This window comes from Camelina sativa, chromosome 12 (assembly GCF_030686135.1).
Source record: "Camelina sativa cultivar CO46 ecotype springtype chromosome 12, ASM3068613v1".
NCBI lineage: Eukaryota > Viridiplantae > Streptophyta > Magnoliopsida > Brassicales > Brassicaceae > Camelina > Camelina sativa.
In genome coordinates this window covers 13,073,124-13,097,348 of record NC_141891.1, presented here as the reverse complement: position 1 = coordinate 13,097,348, position 24,225 = coordinate 13,073,124, and the positions used below count along the sequence as shown (strand labels likewise).

At 36.3% G+C, this 24,225-nt stretch overlaps 2 protein-coding genes and 3 pseudogenes across 4 annotated transcripts; 3 read left to right on the top strand and 2 right to left on the bottom strand.

The window, feature by feature from the left end:
* Positions 1–24: 24 nt before the first annotated feature.
* LOC147930472 (uncharacterized) lies at positions 25–2,302 on the bottom strand. Its single transcript, XM_087476881.1, has one exon. It carries the CDS (start codon positions 2,300–2,302, stop codon positions 44–46), a length of 2,259 nt encoding a protein of 752 aa, XP_087333007.1. The 3' UTR covers positions 25–43.
* Positions 2,303–5,566: 3,264 nt separating this feature from the next.
* LOC104731607 (dof zinc finger protein DOF4.5 pseudogene) lies at positions 5,567–6,742 on the bottom strand (annotated as a pseudogene). The gene has a single exon (XR_015575602.1). The product of XR_015575602.1 is annotated as a dof zinc finger protein DOF4.5 pseudogene (transcript).
* Positions 6,743–7,763: 1,021 nt separating this feature from the next.
* Positions 7,764–9,185, top strand: LOC104733480 (pentatricopeptide repeat-containing protein At4g16470 pseudogene; annotated as a pseudogene).
* Positions 9,186–18,690: 9,505 nt separating this feature from the next.
* LOC104733479 (uncharacterized) lies at positions 18,691–21,406 on the top strand. Its single transcript, XM_010453059.2, has 5 exons — positions 18,691–19,305; positions 19,338–19,537; positions 19,625–19,634; positions 20,077–20,159; positions 21,361–21,406. Exons 1-5 carry the CDS (start codon positions 18,691–18,693, stop codon positions 21,404–21,406), a joined length of 954 nt encoding a protein of 317 aa, XP_010451361.2.
* Positions 21,288–24,185, top strand: LOC104733478 (uncharacterized; annotated as a pseudogene). Its single transcript, XR_015575601.1, has 2 exons — positions 21,288–23,045; positions 23,134–24,185. The product of XR_015575601.1 is annotated as an uncharacterized LOC104733478 (transcript).
* The last annotated feature ends 40 nt before the right edge of the window (positions 24,186–24,225 follow it).

The following is a 24,225-nucleotide window of genomic DNA, read 5'->3' as shown; positions in this document are numbered from 1 at the left end:
ATTAAGTATCAAACCAAACACAATTGATACATGAAGAGGTGAATCAAACATGAACATTATCTCCAAATAACAACCATTGGAGTCCTTGTCTCCGGCGCCTTTTATTCTGCGTCCTAGGTCGAGTTTTTGGTCGTTTTTCCCCAGCAGATGCATACCTTTTTGTTTTCTTTCTTCCCCCTCTTATTTTCCGATTCGGAGGTATGATCTCCATATCTTGGACGTCATCTAGGACATCCCATCGAGACTTATCAGGTACTAAATAAATTGTCCTGCAATATGCAATTGCCCACAGCTCCGTCCAATAATACTTAGAACACAACTCATGTAACTCGAAATCCTTACCTCCATATTTTTGGTATGTAATGAAAGACGCCAATGCATGCACACAAGGATACTTTTGTATATCGAAAAACCTACAACTGCAACTTCTCAATCGCAACTTCACCAAATAAGGCTTTCCGTCACTGTCAATGACATTGTATTCAAGCTCGAAACCATTTAGCTCTATCACCTTTAGTTTCTCAGCAGTTGCCCATAAATCATGTAAGTAGTTCTCCACTAAAGGCACCAATTTATTTGCGACTGATCCAGACACAGCATCTTTTCGATGTTCATTAAACCATTCAGAGAATTTTTTAAGTATTGCATCAAGCATGGGTATCAAGGAGTACCTCCTTGCATCTTTGAATACACTGTTCAACGATTCAACACAGTTGCTTGTGTCTAGGTTGTATCTATCTCCTGGAAAAACACATCGTGCCCATCTTTCTTTCTGGGTAGATTCTTCAAGATACTTGGCAGCAGAAGGATATCTTGTCGTAAAAGATGCGTAAGCAATGTTGAACTCAGCCACTGTGTAAAACCTACTACACTCCATGAATCTCCATGCAACAACGTCCTTGTTCACGTTACGAGCATAACCTTTCACATTTTGGGATAAATGCCATATACAAAAACCATGATGAGCCAGAGGATACACATTAGCTATAGCTTTTATGAGACTTGTATTTCTGTCAGTAATAAATACTATTTCAGAAGAATCCCCAACAACGGTTTTCAACATCTCCAAAAACCAATTCCAACTTGCATCATTCTCACCATCAAGAACACCAAACGCCAAGGGATAATGGTGACGGTTAGGATCTTGAGCCGACGCAAAAACAAGAACACCCTTATATCCGTTCTTTAGAAAAGTTGCATCCATAGTTATAACTTTCCTCATGACTTTAAATCCTTCAATGCTAGCTCCCAAAGCTATGAACAAGTACATGAATTTATTATTCTCATCGCAATGCACATATGATCTTGTACCATGATTAACCTTCTCTAACATGTGCAGATAACATCGCAGCATCTTGTAGCTTTCTTCTGGGCTACCTTTCAAATCAGTAACAGCTTGATTTTTCCCTCTCAACGCCGTGGAATATGATATATCAACACCTAATTTTGTCTTGACAAGATCCATGATAATTTTCGGAGGTGGAGTTTCCATTTGCCCTGGATAATCACCATGTAAAAGAGAAGCAACTAATTGTGGAGTGCCTTGCCTCTTACTATTGCTTGAACTTTGACTAGCCCGAGAGCATGTATGCATCTTGTTGTGCCTTCTAATCGAGAAAATATCTGTACCTCGAATCCTACCACCTCGTAAACCCCAGTTACATCCTTCTTTAGGATATTTGACCACATAACGCACCTTGTCCGACTTTACTATTTCAAAACTAAAACAGTTAGCGAATGAAGCTCTATCCACCACATCTTGCAATGCCTTCTTGTTTGGAAATTCTTGAAGTTTAGTCAGATCCAAACCGTCATTCCATGGTTCAATATACTTACACGGTTCTACAACAGGGCGTGGCTCAGTATATTCATCACCTTCATCACGTGATTCAGCTTCACCCTCTTTATTAGAATCACCCTCTACAGCCTTTTCTTTGCCTACGTAGACAACAATGGCGTTAGGTCCGATTTCACCATCCTTCGCATGTTGGTTTTCATAGTTCATACCAACAGAACTTTGGTCCCCTATGGGCACTGTGGGCACTGTGGGCACTATGGGAACTTGCTCAGGCTGAGGCTCAGAAGGGATGACATTCACAAACAACATACATCTTCGCTTCTCATAATTAACGGAGTCTAGATAAACATTAACATCCTCATCATCATTAAGCTCACAATGCTCCAATGTTTCTACCAGTAGTGGCTTGTAGCTCAGCTGCAACTGAACGTTACTTTCAACAAACTCAAGCTTCCTCTGTATCCTTGCTTTTAACATCAACAATGTTATATTCCTCTTAAACATTATACTATACATGCGTCCTTCATATTTAAAATGTAGGCTGACGTTCTCGCATATTGTATCCTGCCAAACCAACCAATATAAAAAAATCATAATTAGTACTACTACTAGTTTTACTAGTTTTACTAAAAATATCAGTATTACCAGTTTCACCACCTTCTCTCTCCTATCAAAATCGAATCGAATGGTACACGAGTTCTAATCGAGTTAATTCACTGAAATCGAAAGCCAAATCCCTTTCTTATCTAATAGATAGCTCAATCGACCCATAAACCTTTGTAAAACACCCAATGTGCTAAGCTTTCTTCGATCTAAATCCAATTCAATTTCTATATTTACAAATCAAAAACAAATTCAACCAAAAGCAACTCTAAAGTGAAGTAACGCACCTGCATTTTGAAGAACAACTTGATTCAACTTGATTTGGTGAAGAACGACAGCGGTAGGAGCTCCGACGACGGAAGAATCGCCGGCGGCTGGATTGAGACGTGAGTAACCAGGTGGGTTTCGAGTGGGTTTATCGGGTCGAAAACGAGAGCTGGATATGTTTTTTTATTTAAAAATTTTAATCTAAATCAATGAAATTAGAAGGCTAAAATCGTCTCACCATCTCTTATTAAAAAAAGTGAGGGTATGAAGAATAGAGAGGGAGATAAGAGATTTGTCAAAAAATTTTAGGGAGTTTTGAGACGTTTACTCCTTGAAACAGAGGAGACGAAGAGAAAAAGGTGAACGAAAGAAAATTGAAGTGGACGTGATTGATGCTATGTTTGATGGACTTAGGGTTATTCCAATTTTGTTTGATGAACTTGTATTTGGGCTTCATATATCTTTTATTTTAGTCAACAATCCAATAAGCCAACTTTTTTTTTTAACAAAATTATTTATCCCACGATCTTTCAACTTTTTTTGATTTCGAATTTGATAAACTATTTTTTTAATTAATTTTATTTCAAAATATCTGATGTGACATAATCTTAGTGGACAAGTGACTTATGCTTTATAGGATAAAAGATTTCAAACTCTTTTTTTAGTTTAAAATATACACGTTTTTAGAATTATATATATTTGTTTTTTTATTGGGGAAAATTTTTTAGCACATAATAATAACAATCTGAATAAACGTAGTTGTGACTTTTCATGATACATTTTCGTAAAAAATTGTTTTGATATATATTTTTAAAAATTCATAAGGTTACATCTGTTCACTGAAGAGTTGTGTCTTTTCACCATACATTTTATTCATATTTTTTCATCGCAAGTTTTCGTTTTACTAGGTGTGTCTATTTATATAGTCATGTCTTTTGAACTCTCTATATATTTGTATCTTCATTAATAACTAACAAATCATTGTTTGTTGAAACAAATTTTATGTTTTATATTGAATCTATATAATTTGAATATTAATATCCAATATTAAACATTATTCTATAATATAACCAAAAAAAAAATGATTATAGCAATACAGAAATTTGATATAACTTAATATATAATTTACAGTTGTTTCTATTTATCGTAATTTTCATAAAAAATCTATTTTAATATTTAAATTTTATTTTATTTTTAAAAGCTGTCTATTTTTATTTTTATTTTTTGCTGATATATTTTCACTCAAATATATTTTATAATTTTTCACTGATACATTATCATTCATTATTAAATATATTTTATAATTATAATTATTTACTAGAAAATTGCATTTAATCATTACAACCATTAGTTCAATATTCTCAGTTAGAATCACTTTATCATAATAGTTTTTTTACTAGTAATATAAATATTAATAATTGTTCTGATGGTTGTAGCTCTTTACCATAATTCTTTCATAAATTATCTTATATTTATAATAATTTAAAAAATTTATATATAACGTTTATGTATTTCAATCTTATATTTATAATAATTCTTCATAAATTATCTTCTTATTTTTTCCCTTTTTTAATAATTTTAGTTTTATTTGTAACACATACTTTGAAACTATTCTATTACTTTCAAATGATTTCATAATATATAATTTAAATTTAATTTCTTTTTTGGAATACTTCCCCCGCGACATCGCGGGGTCTGAGTCCTAATTCTGATAATACCTATTATTTCAACAACTATAACACATCTCAACAACGTTTCAAACAACATTTAAGAAAGTGGCAGCTTTGGTTTTAGGAAAATCTGAGATAACATATTTTTCTTGGCAACAGTTTGTACCATTATATAATATTTTTCTATGGTTCTTCCCATATATATATAGTTACCTAGAAATACATAAAATTAGTGATAATACCAAGTTCTATTATTTCAACAACTATAGCATATCTCGACAACGTTTCAAACAAAATTTAAGAAAGTAGCAGCTTTGGTTCTAGGAAAATCTGAGATAACATATTTTTCTTGCCAACTGCTTGTACCTATTTATAATATTTTCTATGGTTCTTCCCATATATTTATAGTTACCTAGAAATACATAAATTAGGAAACTAGTCACTTTTTTTTTTCTTTCTCAAAAATCAATTATTTTTTTATTAAAAACATAGAAATTCATTAAATTGTTGACAAAAGAAATTGAGAGTAATTCATTTTCACCCAAATAAGACTATAAATATTATATTTAAGGCAATACATTTCAAATTTTTCTAAGTTTTACATCATTATTGATTGGTCATAACAGATATGTAAGCTCACTTTATTTAGATTATCTATCTACTTTATTATTTAACAACTACTAAATTGACATTTTAGGAATTTGTTTTAAACTTATTAGTTTTATATATCTATTAATAATTGATTTTGACCAAATAAATGATAATATAATAAATGTAGTTTTTAAAATTATTAATTTATATTTCTCTTTATTAACTATCTATTATTGAAATAAATATATAATTATTTATGTCAAATAAATAATATTTAGTAAAAAGAACCCCAATTTCAATCGAATCATTAAACAAAAAAAAAGTCATTTATAGAATAATATAAAAGTAAATTTGGTAAAAAGGAAGTTACTTAACTTTTCAAGAAATTAATTATCTAGTGCCATTGATGAGGACTGAGGTTGACTTAGATTGTCTCAGTCCCTATTGAAATTACATAACGATTTATGTTGGACGTAATTTGTTTCCGCTCCAATCATGTTTTTAAAATACTCTGAAAATTAGTTTGTGATTTGGCTCAAGACACCTAATTATAACCATATAACATAATCAAGAAAGATATATGCGGATTGCAAAACAATGAAACGAACTGGTGATTACTAGACAATTATACATTAAATTTAAAGGAAAAATAGATAATTGATATTATTATACCAAGGAAAAATAAAAAAATCAGATAAGCAATTTATTTCTGAATTTTTAAGAAACAAAAGATGCAAACTTAAAAAAAAAAACAATAGAAAACATAAAAGAGAAACATTTGACTTTTATTTTATTATAAATAGAAAACAGTTTATACGGTTAAGAGTCTTATGGACCATGCTTCTCTATATGACAAGGATGCTTAATCACACTGTTGTATCTGATCTTGTTTTTGTTGTCGTTGTTCATCATGGTCATGTCAGATCCTCTGCTTCCAGTAGTGCTGGCGTCATGATTCATGCTCAGAGTGTTGTTGAAGCTCTGGTTCCACTTGTATGGCTCCATGCCATAACCGTTGTGATTATCAACATAACCACCACCAATTGATTGGTTTATGAAAGGATTAGTACTGGATCCAACATTGTAATAATCATTTTCAAATGGTCCATTTTGAAAATCTAGGCGATAATTTGGTTGGAAACTTTGAGGTGGAGGAGGCACATTTGGTACCATACCACCACGAATATCAGACAAAGAACCGAAATGGTTTCCAACCGTACCAGAAGCAACAGAAGAAGAAGAAGCACCAAAAGATCCAACAAACTCATTGTTTTCTTGAACATACGAGAAAGGTTGATGATTAACCTGTTGGATGTCAGGAGTAACCTGTTGGATGTCAGGAGAAACCATACGAGAGACAGGAGACTTATCTATCCAAGCCCGCTTGGCTTTACGGCAGCCTCCACCAATTGGTACGTTCCTTAAAGCCCCACCATGAGTCCAATATCTACGACATCTCTTGCAGAAGTAGCGTGGCTGGGACACGCGATAGTTGTTGAAGTAGCAGAACTTGGTGTTGTTGGAGCTACACCTTGCACATGCTCGCGGTGGGGGCTTCACTCCATTCAGTTGTTGGTTGTCGTCTTCATCTGCAAAAACGATCAAGTTATCCATTTCTCTCAAGAAGCACTTGATTTTTTGGGTTTAGACTATAATGACTTTGTTGTTGCTATGATCTTTGGTTTTGGGAGGGTGTCCCTTCTTATATAAGAAGAGATAGGGGTTGAGAGTTTAAAAAAGTTAGATTGAGAGCGCAACGTGTCAAAGATTGTGTATTAATAAAATCTGAAGATCTATCTACACACCATAAACCTTAGGCTAAGCTTAGTAAAAAACTAAGGATTTATTAATTCCTAACTCTTGTTTGTATATGAAAAATGGAGAATCAAGATAGATATAATTAAATGATTCAGTCATATAAACATATACAAAATCTATTGAGAGTGTAATGACAATCTAAGGCAAATCAAACACAGATTGCATACATTTACTATAAGAGATAGAGTAATTGTAAGCGCCGCGTGTGCTCATGCTCTATCTCATGATGTGTTAGATAATTTTTTTTTATAGAGAAATATGTAAAATAGTTACACATGGTAGAAAGAGCTCTTAATTGCCTAATTTTCTAAATGAGAAAGCATTTAATTAATTTTAGTAGAGATTTAATAGTGATCTTTTTATAGAGAAAATATAATACGTGTAAGCGAGTGCGGTTCACGCATGATCTTATTGGCGCATCAAAAAATATTACTGTAAAAGTTTGTTCTAGAGATTTACAAATTTATTATAAAAGTTATTATCAATACTAGACAGCGCCTAGGCGCTCAGCAGAAGCTTAGATGACTGCCTGAACCGCTTAAAATTACATTAATTTAAATTTAATATATATTTTTGATTTTTAACCACATATAGTTAAATTATTAAGTTTTATATCTGTATACGTAATTATAAATGTTTATATGTTGTTAATATAAATTAAATAAATGTATTTTTCTTACTTTTGTTTATAATTTATAATTTTTTTATTTTTCTAACATATATTTGTACATAATTTCATATATAACATGTTTTATGTTGTAAACGCCTAAACCGCCTAAAAACCGTCTAGGCCCCAATTAGGCGTTCTAGACGCTCTACGTTGGGTCATCACCCAGATACCGCCTAGTGCTTTGTTGAACACTGGTAATAATATATAAGAACATAGGTAAAGGGTTATTTGCTAAAATGGCATAATTATAGACCATATTTGCTGAAAATAATAAAATAGAAATTCCTCAAAATACCACAATTTCAGTTTTTTTTCCAAAATTACAACTCTTACTTCTTTTGTCGGTATGAATGCTGAGCCCTGTTATATACTTATGCTTAAGTTGGTCCAATGACGCTATGATCATTTCTTATGAGGTTGTATAAAGTCTGAAGCTTTACGTTGATTGATAGATCAAATTTTGGTTCTTCACCTGTAACATGTTTCTAGCTTTCAGGTGGAGAATCAGAGAAAGAAAGAGAAGCTGGATAAGACACTAAAGGTTCTTTGTGTTACTGGGAGATTGAAAGAAGCTATTGGGTTATTGTGGCATAGCGTGTGGTTGCAAGTACAGCCTGAGACTTATGCAGGAATGCAAAGAAAGAAAGGAATATGGTAAAGGGAAAAGGATAATGCTCAGATGGTTGTTGTAGGATTTGCTCCCAATGAGTATTTGAAAGTCAAGTTGTTGATACTTTACGCCTTATCAAGGGATCTTCAAACTGCTGCGATTCTCTTTCGTTGTTTGCAATGTAAGGGGGATTTGATTCCCTGGAATGCCATGATATCTGGGTATGTGCAAAAGGGTATGGAACAAGATGGGCTTTATATTTACTATGATATGAGACACAACAGAATATTTCCGGACCTTAATACATTTGCTTCAGTGTTTAGAGCTTGTTCTGCGTTAGCATCGCTGGAACACGGAATGAGAGCCCACGCTGTGATGATTAAGTGCCATATCAAGTCCAACATTATAGTTGATAGTGCCCTTGTTGATATGCACTTCAAATGCAGCAGTTTCTCTCATGGTCACAAATTATTTGATCAGTTGTCCACCAGAAACGTTGTTACATGGACTTCATTGATGTCAGGGTATATGGTTATCATGGAAAAGTTTCAGAGGTGGTAAAATGCTTTGATAAGATGAAGGAAGAAGGTTGTAGACCTAATCCTGTTACGTTTTTGGTGGTTCTAACAGCATGTAACCATGGAGGTTTTGTTGATAAAGCTTGGGAGCATTTCAATTCTATGAAGAGAGATTACGGGATTAAACCTGAGGGACAGCACTATGCAGCTATGGTTGATATGTTAGGTCGTGCTGGTAGGATACAAGAAGCGTACGAGTTTGCTATGATGTCACCATGCAAGGAGCACGCTCCAGTATGGGGTTCGTTACTTGGGGCTTGTAGGATTCATGGGAATGTGAAACTGCTAGAAGTCGCAGCTACAAAGTTTTTGGAGTTGGATCCAACAAATGGGGGGAACTACGTGGTGTTTGCCAATGGATATGCGAGTTGTGGATTTCTGGAGAATGGAGAATGCAGGAGTTAAAAATGATTTCGGGTATAGCCAGATCAAATTACATGGGAAAGTTCATAAATTCATGAAAGATGATACGTCTCACAGACTCTCTGTAAAGATATATGAGAAGGTCCATGAGATGACATCATTCTTTATGGATGTTGACTACTATCCAGATAACTTACACGCTTGCTGTCCAGTTTGAAACATGGACTGATGATCTCTCGTCTTGTCTTGCATTGTTTGACCAAAAACAACCTTGCAATTAGCTGAAAGAAATTTATTTTGAGTGATGCTATTGCAGTTTCTCATATTAAGCCTGGTAAAGAGAAAAAGGTTCACTTTGTGGACTCAAATATCAGGTGGGTATAGAGAAACTCCAGTGATAGGCTCTGGCAAATATGTCATGGTTCAGACAAAAGTTTAGGTTTGGACGGGCATTAACAAGTTGGTTTGTAGAATATGATTTGTAAATAAGTTTAAAAATTCAATACAATTGATTCTTTGTATTATACATTGCAGACTAGTTAGTAAAGAACTGTAAATATAAAAATACACGTGTGTATACTATACTAGATGAGGACCCGTCCGATGTGCAGGTTTAAAGTTTTATAAATTAAATTAAATGTAATAAAAATATATTAAAATATATTAAAATATATTGTACGTTATTAATAAATATTATTTTTTGTTACAATACACTGATTTATATCTATTTACAAATATTGTATGTGTGTTACTATTAAAAGTGTATTTTTTTACACCTAAATATATTTTATGTTACAATATATTCTTTATCACCACCTAGAAAATGTCTATATGAACACACTAAGTCAACTATTTTACTTTCACTTCCGCATAGTTTTCTAATTACTAAAATTGTTGGCTCAACAAACATTTTGAATAAAAAATATATTACATAATATATTAATCAATGATGTATCATCACAATAATGTATGACCACCATGGAGAAAACCTCGGCTCCGACCTCATCCCTTATGGAGAGAACCTTGCGTCAAACCTCCTCCACCGTGGAGAGAACCTTGGCTCCGCCTTCCTCCCTTGGAGAGATAACCTTTCGTCCATGCTCCTCCACCTTTCTCTCTTGGGGAGATAACCTTGCGTCCAACCTTCTCCACTATAGAGAGAACATCGGCTCTGCCCTCCTCCTGTGTGGAGAGAACATGTTCACGTCTTTTTGCTATCTCGAAATGGTTTGCTCCGACAACCAATGAAAGTAAAAATATTTTTCTAACGTCACAAAATCTTTTGATAGTAACTAATGTTAAATTTTCCAATGTATTCGTAGAAGTATCTTTGACACACCATGATGTAGCATCTGTCTCTGTAACGCCTCAACCGCCCCTTGCTTAGTGAGTCCATGTCCACTCTCAGTCCATTGGCCCACCTTCCTAAGTGGGCCCTACATCTATTCCCTGTCCGTGGACCCACCCATATTCGATGGCCGGTTTGTTACGTCTAGGATGCTTTAAAAACTTGTTTACCGACCTTACAAATCATCAAATGATATTTTCATGTGTTTTGTCCTCACTCGCATTGTTTCGACAATCACTTTCAGGAATGTCACCCATCATAAAGTTCCCTCAGGATCCTTGACCCAAAAAATAAATGCATTTTAGTGACATATTTGGCCAAATAAATTCTTTTAAACCTTTCCGCAAACCAGGGTGTCACAGTCTTTGAGTTCCTATGGATCTATCAACAACAGATTTATGTTTTTCTAATCTATCTATCTATGTTTGTTGTAAACTTGTGTTTGATTAGCCTGTTTTATCTATCTATTAGGTTGATGAGCTTCTACTTATTATCTCCCTTTGGGATTGAATGGATAATGGTAACAATTATGTTTGCAAAAAAAGAAGGGTTTATGACTAACCGTTGAAAAAGTAGAAGAAAATTAATTTGACATAATTAAAGAAACAATAGAAAATTATAAGCACGATAATATATGAATCCCAAATAATTCAAAGATAAAAATATAAATTAAATAAAATAATCTAAAAATACTACAATAAATTTTAAAATATAGTATTAGGAAAAGAAAACGCATATATTAATTTCTTTTTTGGGTCAACATATTAATCTTACCTATTTCCAACTGAAAAAGTAAAAAATAGGAGAAAAAATTGGTTTAGAAAATAAGAAAAATTTACCTGCCCATTAAAAAAAATATCCAATTAAACAAAATTGAAAACAGTGTTTTTGAATAAATTATTTAAATATGAGACGTTCTATGTTTATATAGAAGTGAGTATTTACAAAATTTAAAATTAATCATTAATTGTATCGTTTCTTTAATCCCTTTTTCTATTTTTTGTAGAATTAATAACTTAAAATTAAAAATTAGTAAATAATATTATAATTTTGAATTTTATGAAATATATATATAATCTCCTTATAATTAAAAAAAAAACTTTGTATTTTTTAATAAATTCTGTAATTTCTGATAATCATCTTTTTACATTATTAATATTTTTTGAAACAAAATATTTTATTTTTACACTTATCAAAATCTGAGATTGATAACTTGACACATGTTAAAATCTTGTTAATGACTAACTTTTAAAACTCAACTTTATATAACAAATATAAGTTGTATTTTCTGTTTTACTCCAATTTATTAGATTACAGAGACTAAGTCCTCCTCCCCCAATTGGCTAGTTTGAGCTAATTTCTTCCATTGTTGTCAAAAAAAAAAAAGAGACTAAGTCCACCTGGCTCAACATTGCATCACTCAGAGATTGGATGGAATTAAAATATCTGAAGACTAATAGTTCCTTTTTTACCCCACAAAACAAAACAGGAAAATTTCCTTTTTTCCAATCCATCAATTTTCCAACATTGTGAAAAAGGGAAAACGCGATGCATGTACTATATATACTGGACTCGCCCTAGATTTTTAATACCACGATCGCTCTGGCTTTGTTGTAACAATTGTAATACGATCTCCCTAGGATAGAACTCCGATGAAAGGTTATAGACTAGTGAATGGTGGTGAGGTTCGATGGTGATGGTGCGGAAGTGACAAATACGATGGAGGTGGTGATGATCACGTGATAGAACAATGATTCGATGGAGATAGATGTTTAGGTGGTTGTATGGATTGAGATAAAGTGAAGAGTTTCTGAATCACAAAGTGTATAGAAACCCAGAAATCAAGAACGCATTCAAGAATTCGAATTGAGAGAAAAAGTGAAACAATACTTGTTCATACAACTTCTTCGCTAAAGAACAAGGAGGCGTGCTATGGGGTTTTATAATCAACCCTAGTTTCGACACTCCAAACAACAGGTAGTTCAAAATAAAACAACAAGACGTTTTGAAGGAAATAAGAAAACAGCAAAACGTTTAGGTGACTTTTAGTAGTACAGAAGTCACTTGTACTAGTACAGAAGTACATTATTCCCCATTGGTAATGATTTCTAGATAACTCGACGTAGTGATCCATTTGCCTCATTAAAAACCATGCTGAGAAAACCCATTAGGACAAAACTCAGCTATGGGAAAAAGAGTACAAACTTCACACCTAAGTTACCTAGTCCTCATTACCGGGTGAAGTCTTCAAGGTGGATATGTTGAAGACTTGGATCCTTGGTAGGTTGAATGACCTGTCAACTATGAGTGAATGAGCTTCCTTGGCCATCTCCTTAGCTCTTGACCGAGTGATCCTTCCCACCATCTCCGGCTTCTCTGCAGCTTCTGGCTCCGTGCTTGCCATAATCATATCATCCTCCCCCTCTTCAAAAATATTTGTCCTCAAATCGAAATCTGCATAGTAAGGGAGCAAGTCAGAAACATTGAATGTTGATGATATGTTATACTTACCTTGAAGATCAATCTGGTATGCGTTGTTATTGATCCTCTTGATGACTTCAAATGGACCATCTGCTCGTGGTAGAAGCTTGCCCTTCCTCTCTTCTGGGAACCTATCCTTGCGTAAGTGAATGCACACTAAGTCTCCTTCTTCGAAAACGAGCTCCTTCCTGCCCTTGTTCGCATGCTTCTCGTATTGCTTGGTCCTTTTCTCTATGTTCTCCTTAGTTTTAGCATGTATCCTCCTCACCTACTCAGCCTTTTCTTTGCCATCAAAGCTACACTTCACACTTAAAGGTAAAGGGATCAAGTCTAGAGGTGATTGTGGATTAAAACCATAAACAATTTCAAAAGGAGAAAACAGAGTAGCAGAATGCTTAGCGTAACTATATGCAAACTCAACATGTGGTAGACATTCTTCCCATGACTTGAGATTGCTTCTCACTAAGGTCCTGAGGAGTGTAGATAGTGTCCTGCTCACCACTTCGGTGTGCCCATCTGTTTGCGGGTGACATGTGGTTGAGAATGATAGCTTGGTTCCGAGCTTAGCCCATAGCATCCTCTAGAAGTGTCCTAGAAACTTTGTATCTCGGTCTGAGACAATCACTTGAGGCATTCCATGTAGACGTACTACTTCCCTGAAAAACAAGTTAGCTACAATAACAACATCGTCCGTCTTGTGACTTGCAATGAAGTGAGCCATCTTGCTCAACCTGTCAACCACAACAAAAATCGAATCTCTACCATTTCTGGTTCGAGGTAAGCCAAGAACAAAATCCATAGATATATGAGTCCAAGGTTGAGAAGGAATAGGGAGAGGAGTGTACAAGTCGTGGGGTTGTTCCTTACCCTTCGCCATTTTGCAGATATGGCACCTAGAACAAACCTTCTCAACGTCTTTCTTCATTTGAGGCCAATAGAAGTGTTCTTGCAGTCCAAGTAGAGTCTTTGACACTCAGAAATGTCCAGCTAGTCCACCTCCGTGAGCTTCTCTGATCAGCAGCTCTCTCATGGATCCTCTTGGTATGCACAGTCGATCCTTAAAGAACAGATATCCATCCTGCCTATAATAGTTTTCAAAAGCAAACTTATGGCATTTGCCATAGTTCTCAGCAAAATCGATGTCAGTCTCATAAAGTCCTATTATTTCATCAAAACCTTCTAGCTTAGAAGACAAAGTAGAAATAATGCATCTGCGACTATATTATCTTTACCTTTCTTGTAATTAACTGTGTAGGGAAAAGTCTCAATGAACTCCATCCATCTGGCATGTCTCTTGTTGAGCTTCTGTTGTCCTTTGAGATGCTTCAGGGACTCGTGATCAGTGTGAATAACGAACTCCTTGGGCCACAGGTAATGCTGCCACATTTGAAGAGCCCGAACCAAGGCGTACAGCTCCTTGTCATATGTAGGATAGTTCAACGTCGATCCTCCTAGCTATTCACTGAAGTAAGCTAATGGTTTCCTATCCTGCATCAAAACAGCACCTATACCCACTCCGGAGGCATCACATTCAATCTCAAAAGTTTTCATAAAGTCAGGAAGTAAAAGAATAGGGGTAGTGATAAGCTTCTCTTTTAAGGTTGAAAACGCCTTCTCTTGTGCTTCCTCCCATCTGAATCCTACATCCTTCTTGACAACTTCTGTAAGTGGCGCTGCAATAGTACTGAAGTCTTGGACAAATCGCCTGTAAAACCCGGCTAAACCATGAAAGCTCCTGACTTCTACCACGTTTTTGGGTGTTGGCCACTCCTTGATAGCCTTGATCTTCTCATCATCCACTCTAACTCCTTCTGCACTGACAACAAAGCCTAGAAAAACAACCTCAGTAGTACAGAATGAACATTTAGCAAAATTAGCAAAGAGGGATTGAGAACGAAGAACATTTAGAACTTGGCGGATGTGTTCTAAGTGTTCTTCTAGACCTTTGTTGTAGATGAGGATGTCGTCGAAGTACACAACCACGAAGATGCCTATGAAAGGTCTGAGAGCATGATTCATTAAACGCATGAAGGTGCTAGGAGCATTGGTGAGACCAAACGGCATGACTAGCCATTCGTAGAGCCCTTGCTTGGTCTTGAAAGCTGTTTTCCATTCATCCCCTTCCTTCATTCTGATCTGATGATACCCACTCTTCAATTCTATCTTTGAGAAAAACGTTGATCCACATAGTTCATCCAGCATATCATCTAACCTCGGAATCGGATGTCTGTACTTCACTGTGATATTGTTAATAGCTCTGCAGTCAATACACATCCTCCATGAACCATCTTTCTTTGGTACAAGCAAAACCGGTACTGCACATGGACTGAGACTCTCTCTGATGTGTCCCTTACTCATCAGCTCCTCTACTTGCTTCTGAAGCTCTTTAGTCTCTACTGGATTGGTTCTGTAAGCAGGTCTGTTCGGTAATACTGATCCTGGTACCAAATCGATCTGATGCTCTATCCCACGTATTGGCGGCAAACCTGGAGGTATCTCTTCTGGGAATACATCCCTGTACTCCTCTATAATCTCTATCATCTCGCGTGGAAGCTCTTCTGCTGACTTAGTACTAGTGAGTGTCTCCTTATACACAAACATGAATGTGGTCATCTCTGGATCAAATAGCTTGTTGAACTCGCTGTGATTGATGTACAGGCTGTGAGACACTTTCTCTGTATCCTTGCGGTTCATGTGAATCTGGTCCTTGTAGATTTCGCTGGGTGTAAGTGGTAGAAGAGTGACCTTGCGTCCTTTGAACTCAAATGACTGCTTGTTGGTGTAGCCATCATGAAATACTCTTATGTCGAACTGCCATGGTCTTCCCAAAAGGATATGACTTGACTTCATTGGAATTACATCACAAAGCAGCTCATCCTCATACTTCCCAATCGTTAGTTTCACCATCACTTTCTGCGAAACCGTTAAAGCTCCCTTGTTGTTCAACGACTGTAGCTGATAAGGTCTTGGATGTGAAGTGGTCTTGAGATTAAGCTTCTGTACCATCTCTTCACTAGCTGTATTAGTACAGCTACCACCATCAACGATCAAGGTGCATACCTTGTCTTGAACCATACACCTGGTGTGAAATAGGTTCTCACGCTGCCCTCTATCATCTGGATGAATCTGAACACTTAAAGCTCTGCGTGCTACTAACATTTCTCCCATGACTGCTGGTTCACCTTCTTCACCGAATTTAGACTCTGGTTCACTCTCTGAACTGTCTACTGGCACAATCTCTCCTCCGTCTTGAAGAAGAAACATCTTCTTGTTAGGATAGTCTCTGGAATAATGCCCCATTCCTTGGCATTTGAAACACCTGATATGACTTGTAGAGGTGCTACTCTTGGGCTTGTAATCGATCTTAACCTCTTCTTTGACTGTGGTTGTCACGGGTTTGCTGTCCTTGGTGAAGGCGGGTTTACTGAACTCTCTCGGCTTGGACATGTTAGGCGTAAATGTAGTCCTCACTCCCTTTCTCTTGATCTGCGATTCAATCAATTCTGCCTTATGAACCATTTCTTGTACATCTTCATAGTCCTGCAACTCTACCTTGTCTTCAATCTCTCTGTTTAAACCTCCAAGGAATCTCGACATAACCATGTCTTCACTTTCTCTTAAATCAGCCCTGATCATAAGCGTTTCCAGCTCTTGATAGTAGTCTCTAACAGACTTAGTACCTTGAATGAGACGCCTAAGCTTGTTGAGAATCTCTCTCTGGTAGTGTGTAGGCACAAACTTCTTTCTCATCTGCGTGACTAGCTGTTCCCATGTAGTGATAGCAGGTTCTCTCTGTCGATGTCTAGTAAGTCCCAGCTGCTCCCACCCCAACAAAGCATAGCCATTGAATTCGGATATGGCTATCTTCACCTTGTTTAACTCATAAGTACCTTGAACCTGAAAATTAGATTCCATCTTCCTTTCCCAGTCTAGATAAGCCTATGGATCATTGGTACCATGAAAAGAAGGATACTGAATCTTGAGGTGCTTCAGCTGCTGCCTCAAAGGATCATAATCCCTGCCATTATCTCTGTTTATGTTTCTCCTCATTGTTTCTTGACTATGGTCTGAAACTTCTTCTTCTTCAGAATACTCTCTATCTGACTCAATGTATATTCGATGCCCAGCTACTTGTTCAGCTCGTCATGGGCGTGTAGGGTCTCTACCAGTTCTGCGATGCTCTCTTTCGGTGCCTTGAGTGTTTCTTCTCTGATTGAAACAAGTATCTCTTCCCCCAGTAGGTGACTGAACTGTTCTGATCCGTGTGCGTTTGGAGGAAGCTCCCACGTGAGCCTTTCCTTTAGCTAAACGAAGGGCTTCATTAGGACTAGGCGGTTCTGTAGAACTTTGATCTGAGGCGCTAGATGCTTGAGCTATGTCTTTGATCTGCTTCTCAAACTGGTTACTGAGCTGCTCCATCTGTTGTTGAAACTGACTAGACATTGTCTTATTTGCTTCTGCAATTTGCTTGGACATGGCTTGGTTCAAAGCTTCCATAGCTTCTGGAGAAAGCTCCATTGTACCTGCGAATTAAAGAAGAAACTCGCAGTAAGTTGTTCCTTGAATGAGATAAACGAAAATAAACTCTAAGACTCAAAATTTTACAAGAGATACTCGACTATAAGGAAAAAAATCGAAATCCCCAAACCCTATAATGAACAAACTCGAAATAATTAAACCCTAATGCAATCAAATTTCGAAAACAACACAAAACTAAATCCTAAACTCACAGAATTCGATCTAGACACAAACGAACAACCAAAAATTCAAACCCTAAAATTAAACAAACGAAATTAAGCAAACAACACAAGAGATTAGGGTTTAGAATCTCTTAGCCTTTGGCACAGAGTTGGCTCTGAACCACATAATACGATCTCCCTAGGATAGAACTCCGATGAAAGGCTATATACTAGTGACTGGTGGTGAGGTTCGATGGTGATGGTGCGGAAGTGACAAATACGATGGAGGTGGTGATGATCACGTGATAGAATAATGATTCGATGGAGATAGATGTTTAGGTGGTTGTATGGATTGAGATAAAGTGAAGAGTTTCTGAATCACAAAGTGTATGGAAACCCAGAAATCAAGAACGCATTCAAGAATTCGAATTGAGAGAAAAAGTGAAACAATACTTGTTCATACAACTTTTTCGCTAAAGAACAAGGAGGCATGCTATGGGGTTTTATAATCAACCATAGTTTCGACACTCCAAACAATAGGTAGTTCAAAATAAAACAACAAGACGTTTCGAAGGAAATAAGAAAACAGCAAAACGTCTAGGTGACCTGTAGTAGTACAGAAGTCACTTGTACTAGTACAGAAGTACATTATTCCCCATTGGTAATGATTTCTAGATAACTCGACGTAGTGATCCATTTGGCTCATTAAAAACCATGCTGAGAAAACCCATTGGGACAAAACTCATCTATGGGAAAAAGAGTACAAACTTCACACCTAAGTTACCTAGTCCTCATTACCGGGTGAAGTCTTCAAAGTGGATATGTTGAATACTTGGATCCTTGGTAGGTTGAATGACCCATCAACTATAAGTGAATGAGCTTCCTTGGCCATCTCCTTAGCTCTTGACGAATGATCCTTCCCACCATCTCCAGCTTCTCTGCAGCTTTTGGCTCCGTGCTTGCCACGATCATATCAAATTGGTTAAGAAAACTAGGGCGAAGGTAACAATTTTCAGAAACTAGGGTTATGTTATTTGTAAGCGATTCTCTGAATTTGATTAAGAAAACTCTGTCAAAGACATGGAGTGTAACAAGGAAGAGCGATCGAAATTGCCCAGAAGAAAATTTCAGCGAATGATTACGATGGGGCTAAGAAACTCGTAAACAAGGCGGAGCGTCTGTATCCGCAACTTGAAGGTTTGAAACAAGTGTTGATGACGATCGATGTTTATATCTCTGCGTCTAACAAAATCAACGGAGAGTCTGATTGGTATGGAGTTCTCGGTATAGATCCTTTGGCTGACGATGAAGCTGTGAAGAAACGTTACAAGAAGTTAGCTCTTTTGCTTCATCCAGACAAGAACAGGTTTCACGGTGCTGAAGGCGCGTTTAAGTTGGTGTTACAAGCTTGTGATTTGTTATCTGATAAGGTTAAGAGAAGCGCGTATGACCAAAAAAAGAAATCGAAACAAGTTTACCAGACAACACCGAAGAAAAGCTCCACTACTTTTGAAGCAGAGAGGCCTTTCAAGAAGCGGACGACAAGTGGAGATGCAAACTCTACTTTTGAAGCAGAGAGGCTTTTCAAGAAGTCGATGAAAACAGAGAATGAAAACTCTACTTTTGAAGCAGAGAGGCTTTTCAGGAATCCCATGGCAACAGGAGACCTCAAGTCTACTTATGACTTAGAGTGGCTTTTTAATCGAGGAAACGCAAACTCTACTTTTGAAGCAGAGAGGCTTTTCAAGAAGCCGAAGAAAACAGAGAATGCAAACTCTACTTTTGAAGCAGAGATGCTTTTCAAGAATCCGGAGACCTCAACTCTACATATGACTTAGAGTGGCTTTTTAAACAAGGAAACGCAAACTCTACTTTTGAGGCAGAGTGGCTTTTCAAGAGGCCGATGAAAACAGGGAATCAAAATTCTACTTTTGAAGCAGAGTGGCTATTCAAAGGAGGAAACGCAAACTCTACTTTTGAAGCAGAGAGGCTTTTCAGGAATCCGATGGCAACAGGAGACCTCAACACTACTTATGACGCAGAGTGGCTTTTCAGACAGATGTGAGATAAGAACTAAGACGACAATCACATTTAGAAGTTGTAGAATCCTGTTTGTTATAGGGAACCTATTTCTGTAATCTAAATTAGTCAGATGAAGGTAACTAATCAAAGTAGCTCTAGTAATCATGTAACCAGTATTTTTTATTTTCTTCGTCTTAATTCTTAATTCAGCTTTTTCTCTTAATCTGTAGAATGGAGTTAATCTTAGTACAAGAATACACAAAGACGTTTTCTATTGTTTATGGTCTTTTTTAAGAATTCGAAATAACTCATACTATCAGGTAGCTGTTTACTCGCAAACACTGGTAAACCTAAAGGATCAAAAGTAGAAACCTTTTGAAGAACCTGAGTTTGGAAACAAAAATTATTGGCAAGGGGGACTCATTAGAATTTAATGCGTATCAAGCAGCCCTGATGGATTGAGTCTAGAAGCCCAAGATACTTGCTTTTTAAGTTTTTAACCTTGAGAGACAAAGCTCAGGCTGGTGGTCATTGGCTCACAAGATAGGCATGACTTCAACATTTGATATCTGGTGCAGGAGTCTGAGAGAGTGGTTTCACTAGAAGAGAGCTTATCAGGGAGAATCACTGTAACAACAACAACAACAGAAGCAAAAGTCAAGTGAGTTCAAAAAGTGTAAAGCTGTCACCGAGAGTACTACTAGTAGTAGTAGTAGTAGTATGGTATAGATACAACCGTGTGAAACCATGATCCAAGTTTTAATTGAATAAGACAAGATAAGAGTGATATATGTAAAAAGACAAGTCATTTAGATCAAAAAGTAGTGGTGATGTATGAAATTAGAATTAAGGGAAAATTGGAAAATATGTTTACATTGTATAAACTAAGAAGTGCTAAACTAAAAAAAAAAAAAAAAAAAAAAAGGGATTACAATCGTGTTTTAGCATTTTGCAACAGAAGGTTTTACTATAGCAGTGTTGATCCTTGCTTAATAAATCACCAAATTATACTTATCCTTCTTGTAACTCTAAAGCAGTGATGAATTGAAATTTTCATGGAAAGGGAGGGAGGGAAAAACAAAGTAATAGTTTCTTTTCCGTCCTTACATTTCTAAAATATTATAATTTTGCCTCAGTTCTTTTTCTCTATGAACCGGAAACACAAAAACACACACCGGTGGTCACTTCTTATTTCAGATTTCGTCGCCTCCACCGTTTTAGGGGTATTGTTGTGATACTGAACCGCGAATGTGGATGGGTTAATAAGTGGGTCTCCGTCAAAATCCGACTTTTACTTATTTGGTATTATGATTTTGGTTTTGTACGATAATCCGACTAATACTGGTATATATTCATTTTGATTTCTGGCAATATTTTTGTGATTTGTGTGATGTTTTGTAGATTTGGATACTGTAACTGTAGAAATCTAGGGCCACGGACTTGTTTCTTTTATAATTGGTGATTTGCATGTATGGTTTTGTGCCTAGTTGAATCAAAGATGTTACTAGTTTACACGAGATTTGTGTATCCCTTTTTCTCTGTTTATAACTTTATTATATCCAACCATATTGTTGCAAACTTGTTTGTTGTTGGACATGGGCTGCGCCCAATATGCCACTCGGCCCAACAAGACAAGATAAATGTGATTTCGGCCCGACAAAATTGGATGAAAGTCATTAGTAACTCGTGAAGGGGCAATTTCGGGAATTCGCGATGGAAACCCTAGAAAACCCTCAGTCTACAGTCCGCTATATAAAGCAACAGTACTCACTGGAGAATGTCCATCAGACTCACGTACAATACCCCGAGAGCAAAACTTTGTGTTTAATCATAGTTATTGTTTCCTGTATAATTCTCGTTAGCTTCCGAGCTCGTCGTGACTCACTTGCCAGTTCTCCTGTGAACTGACGAGCACGATCTTGACTCGTTTTAGTGACGACCTCGAATTCTTATTTTTAATAAAAGAACAAACTTCTCTTCCCCAAAAATTGATATTTAGTGTTGTGCAATCCGCTCTACAAACATTTGTGATTTTGATTATCTTGTGGCTTTAGAGACAATTGTCTTTTAACTTGTGATTGATTATGGCTTCTTTGTATTGGATTTGCATTTACGGTTTTGCTTCTGTGTTATACTACTCTTCTGAATTCTTTTTTCTTTTGTCTCCTCCGATTGGTTTTCCCGTAGAGACATGGAATGCAACAAGGAGGACGCTATAAAGGCAATGGATATTGCCAAGAGGAAAATTGCGGAGAATGATTACAACGGGGCGAAGAAACTAGCAAACAAGGCTCAGAATTTGTATCCAAAGCTTGATGGGTTGAAACAAGTTATGATGTTGATTGATGTTTATATCTCTCTCGGCTGGAAACAAAATCATTGCAAGTCTGTTTCTTCTTGGATATTGTTTATATCTCGGCTTGATGGATATTGCTTCTTTTTATCTCGGCTGGAAATATAAATCATTGATGTTTATATTTTTCTCTTCTCTTGTTTTGTTTCTTTCGTCGTCTCTAGGGTTTTAATTGTTTCTTTATTCGATATATAAGAAATTTCTGCTTTGGCTTGAGATTTTGCAAAGTTTCTTCTTTCATGAACTTTTTTATATCCACCGAACTGATTCAATAACTCTGTCTCTGATTTGTTTCTCCGATTTGTTTTTGTAGAGAAAGTAAACAAACAATGGAATCTAACGAGGAAGAAGCCAAAATAGCAATGGATACGGCTGAGAAGAAACTCTCGGAGAATGATTACAATGGAGCGAAAACATTCGTCGACAAGGCTAAGAAATTGTATCCAAACCTTGATGGTTTGAAACAAGTGTTGAGGATGATCGATGTTTATATCTTTGCATCAAACAAGATCAACGGAGAAGCTGACTGGTACGGAGTTCTCAACGTAGATCCTTTATCTGATGATGAAGCGGTGAAGAAACAGTACAAGAAGCTGGCTCTTTTGCTTCATCCGGACAAGAACAGGTTTAATGGCGCTGAAGGCGCGTTTAAGCTGGTTTTACAAGCTTGGGATTTATTATCTGACAAAGATAAGAGAGCAAAATGCAGGATCCATCAGAGCCACACGAATACGAGTCCGGGTCCAGGTACAGATCCGAGCCTGAGCCTGAGCAGCCTGATCCTGATTCTTCATGGAAACAGGAAAATCCATGGGAACCAGAGGAAGTCATTTTCTTTTGGACAGTATGCAAAAACAAGAGGTGCAACACACATTGTAAATTTGTGAAGTCTCGACGTTATCTTAACAAGACCTTGTGTTGTCCAAACTGCCGGCAGTGTTTCGTTGCGACCGAGATCATTCCAGAGATGGTCGATGGGAGGCCAGTCTACAGATTTAGTGCCAAGTTTCAACGAACAAGCGAAAGTACAAGTGATGATGCTTCTTCTTCGAACACTTCAGATTCTGATAGCGCAAATCAAGCAGAAGAAAATATTCTTCCAGCTACTTCTGCTAGAGGTGATGAAAAGGAAGCATAGAGGCTTTTTTATCAATATGACAACAGAGAGACTTGTTGATAGATGCGACATGACAAGTAAGAGATGAGGATTTAAAAATTAATATCTGTTTTTTGGATCAGTAATAGTTTTTTTGAGTTGATCTTATGAAACTTGCATATACAGTACTGCAAATTAAAGAATAGTAATGGAGACGCTTCTTTTTGCTAGGAAGGTACGGGACTAGTACATCTTTCTTCTTTCATTTCTTGACCTATAAGTAACATTCACTAACCATTTATTTTATTTGTTGCCTGCTGTGCGGTCTAATTTGTCTTTTGCATGAGTTTCTGTGTTTCAAAGGTTGATCTCAGCAGATAAAAGAAAGTGCTTCAAAAGGTAAACTTGCTCCATTCCACATCAGATGATGTGTCTGAGAGAGTAATAGTATGCTTTTGGTAGAACCGTTTGAAACCATAATCCAAGAGTGAGTTGGGTAAGAGAAAGTGTTAAATAGGGTAATTAATGGTGAATATTGTAGACCAGTGTAGTTTACTAGGAGATCAGAATCACATATTAGATTATCTCTGTTATTACTCTGTTTCATCTTCTATTCATTTTTGAAACTGATATTTGCAGTTGTGAGTTTATCATCTATATCTTGACACTAGGATAACTGAAAAGAAGAGTCAACTATAACATAGTGCAACTTTAGAAAACTCCGTAAGCAGGTTTCTTGAGGCCAGTCGTCAACCTCTCATCATCTCCTCAACAATGGAACGCTCCAAACCGATCAGAGCAAGGTAAAAGCCACACAAAACACAGGTGATGGTACTTATTGAGAGAGATATTCTCCATCATTGGTTAGTTTTACTTGTAGTTTTCACTGGAATAGTTCAATTTCGATACCAATCTAGTGGTAATGCTGCAAATCAAGTACAAGAAATATATTTAAAAAAAAAAGAGAACTTGAGGAGTCATGCTGCAGAGATGATTTTTACATATGTGAATAAGAAGGAAGACTTACTGTATTTACATGTTTCTAGAAGTTGCAGAGTTCTGCTTTTTAGCCTTTCATGGATGCTTTATGACATATGGTTATCTTTTCATCTTAAGACAAGAACAAGTTCTACTTTGGTTGTCAATGTATAGTGTCCTAACTTCTCTTAAACATTGTCGTGTGGTTTCAAGATTTGTTGTAGATATTTTTGATTCAAGGAAATCAGGTTTTCACGACTTGGAATCCTTATTTGTATCTAATTAGTATTAAGACACATG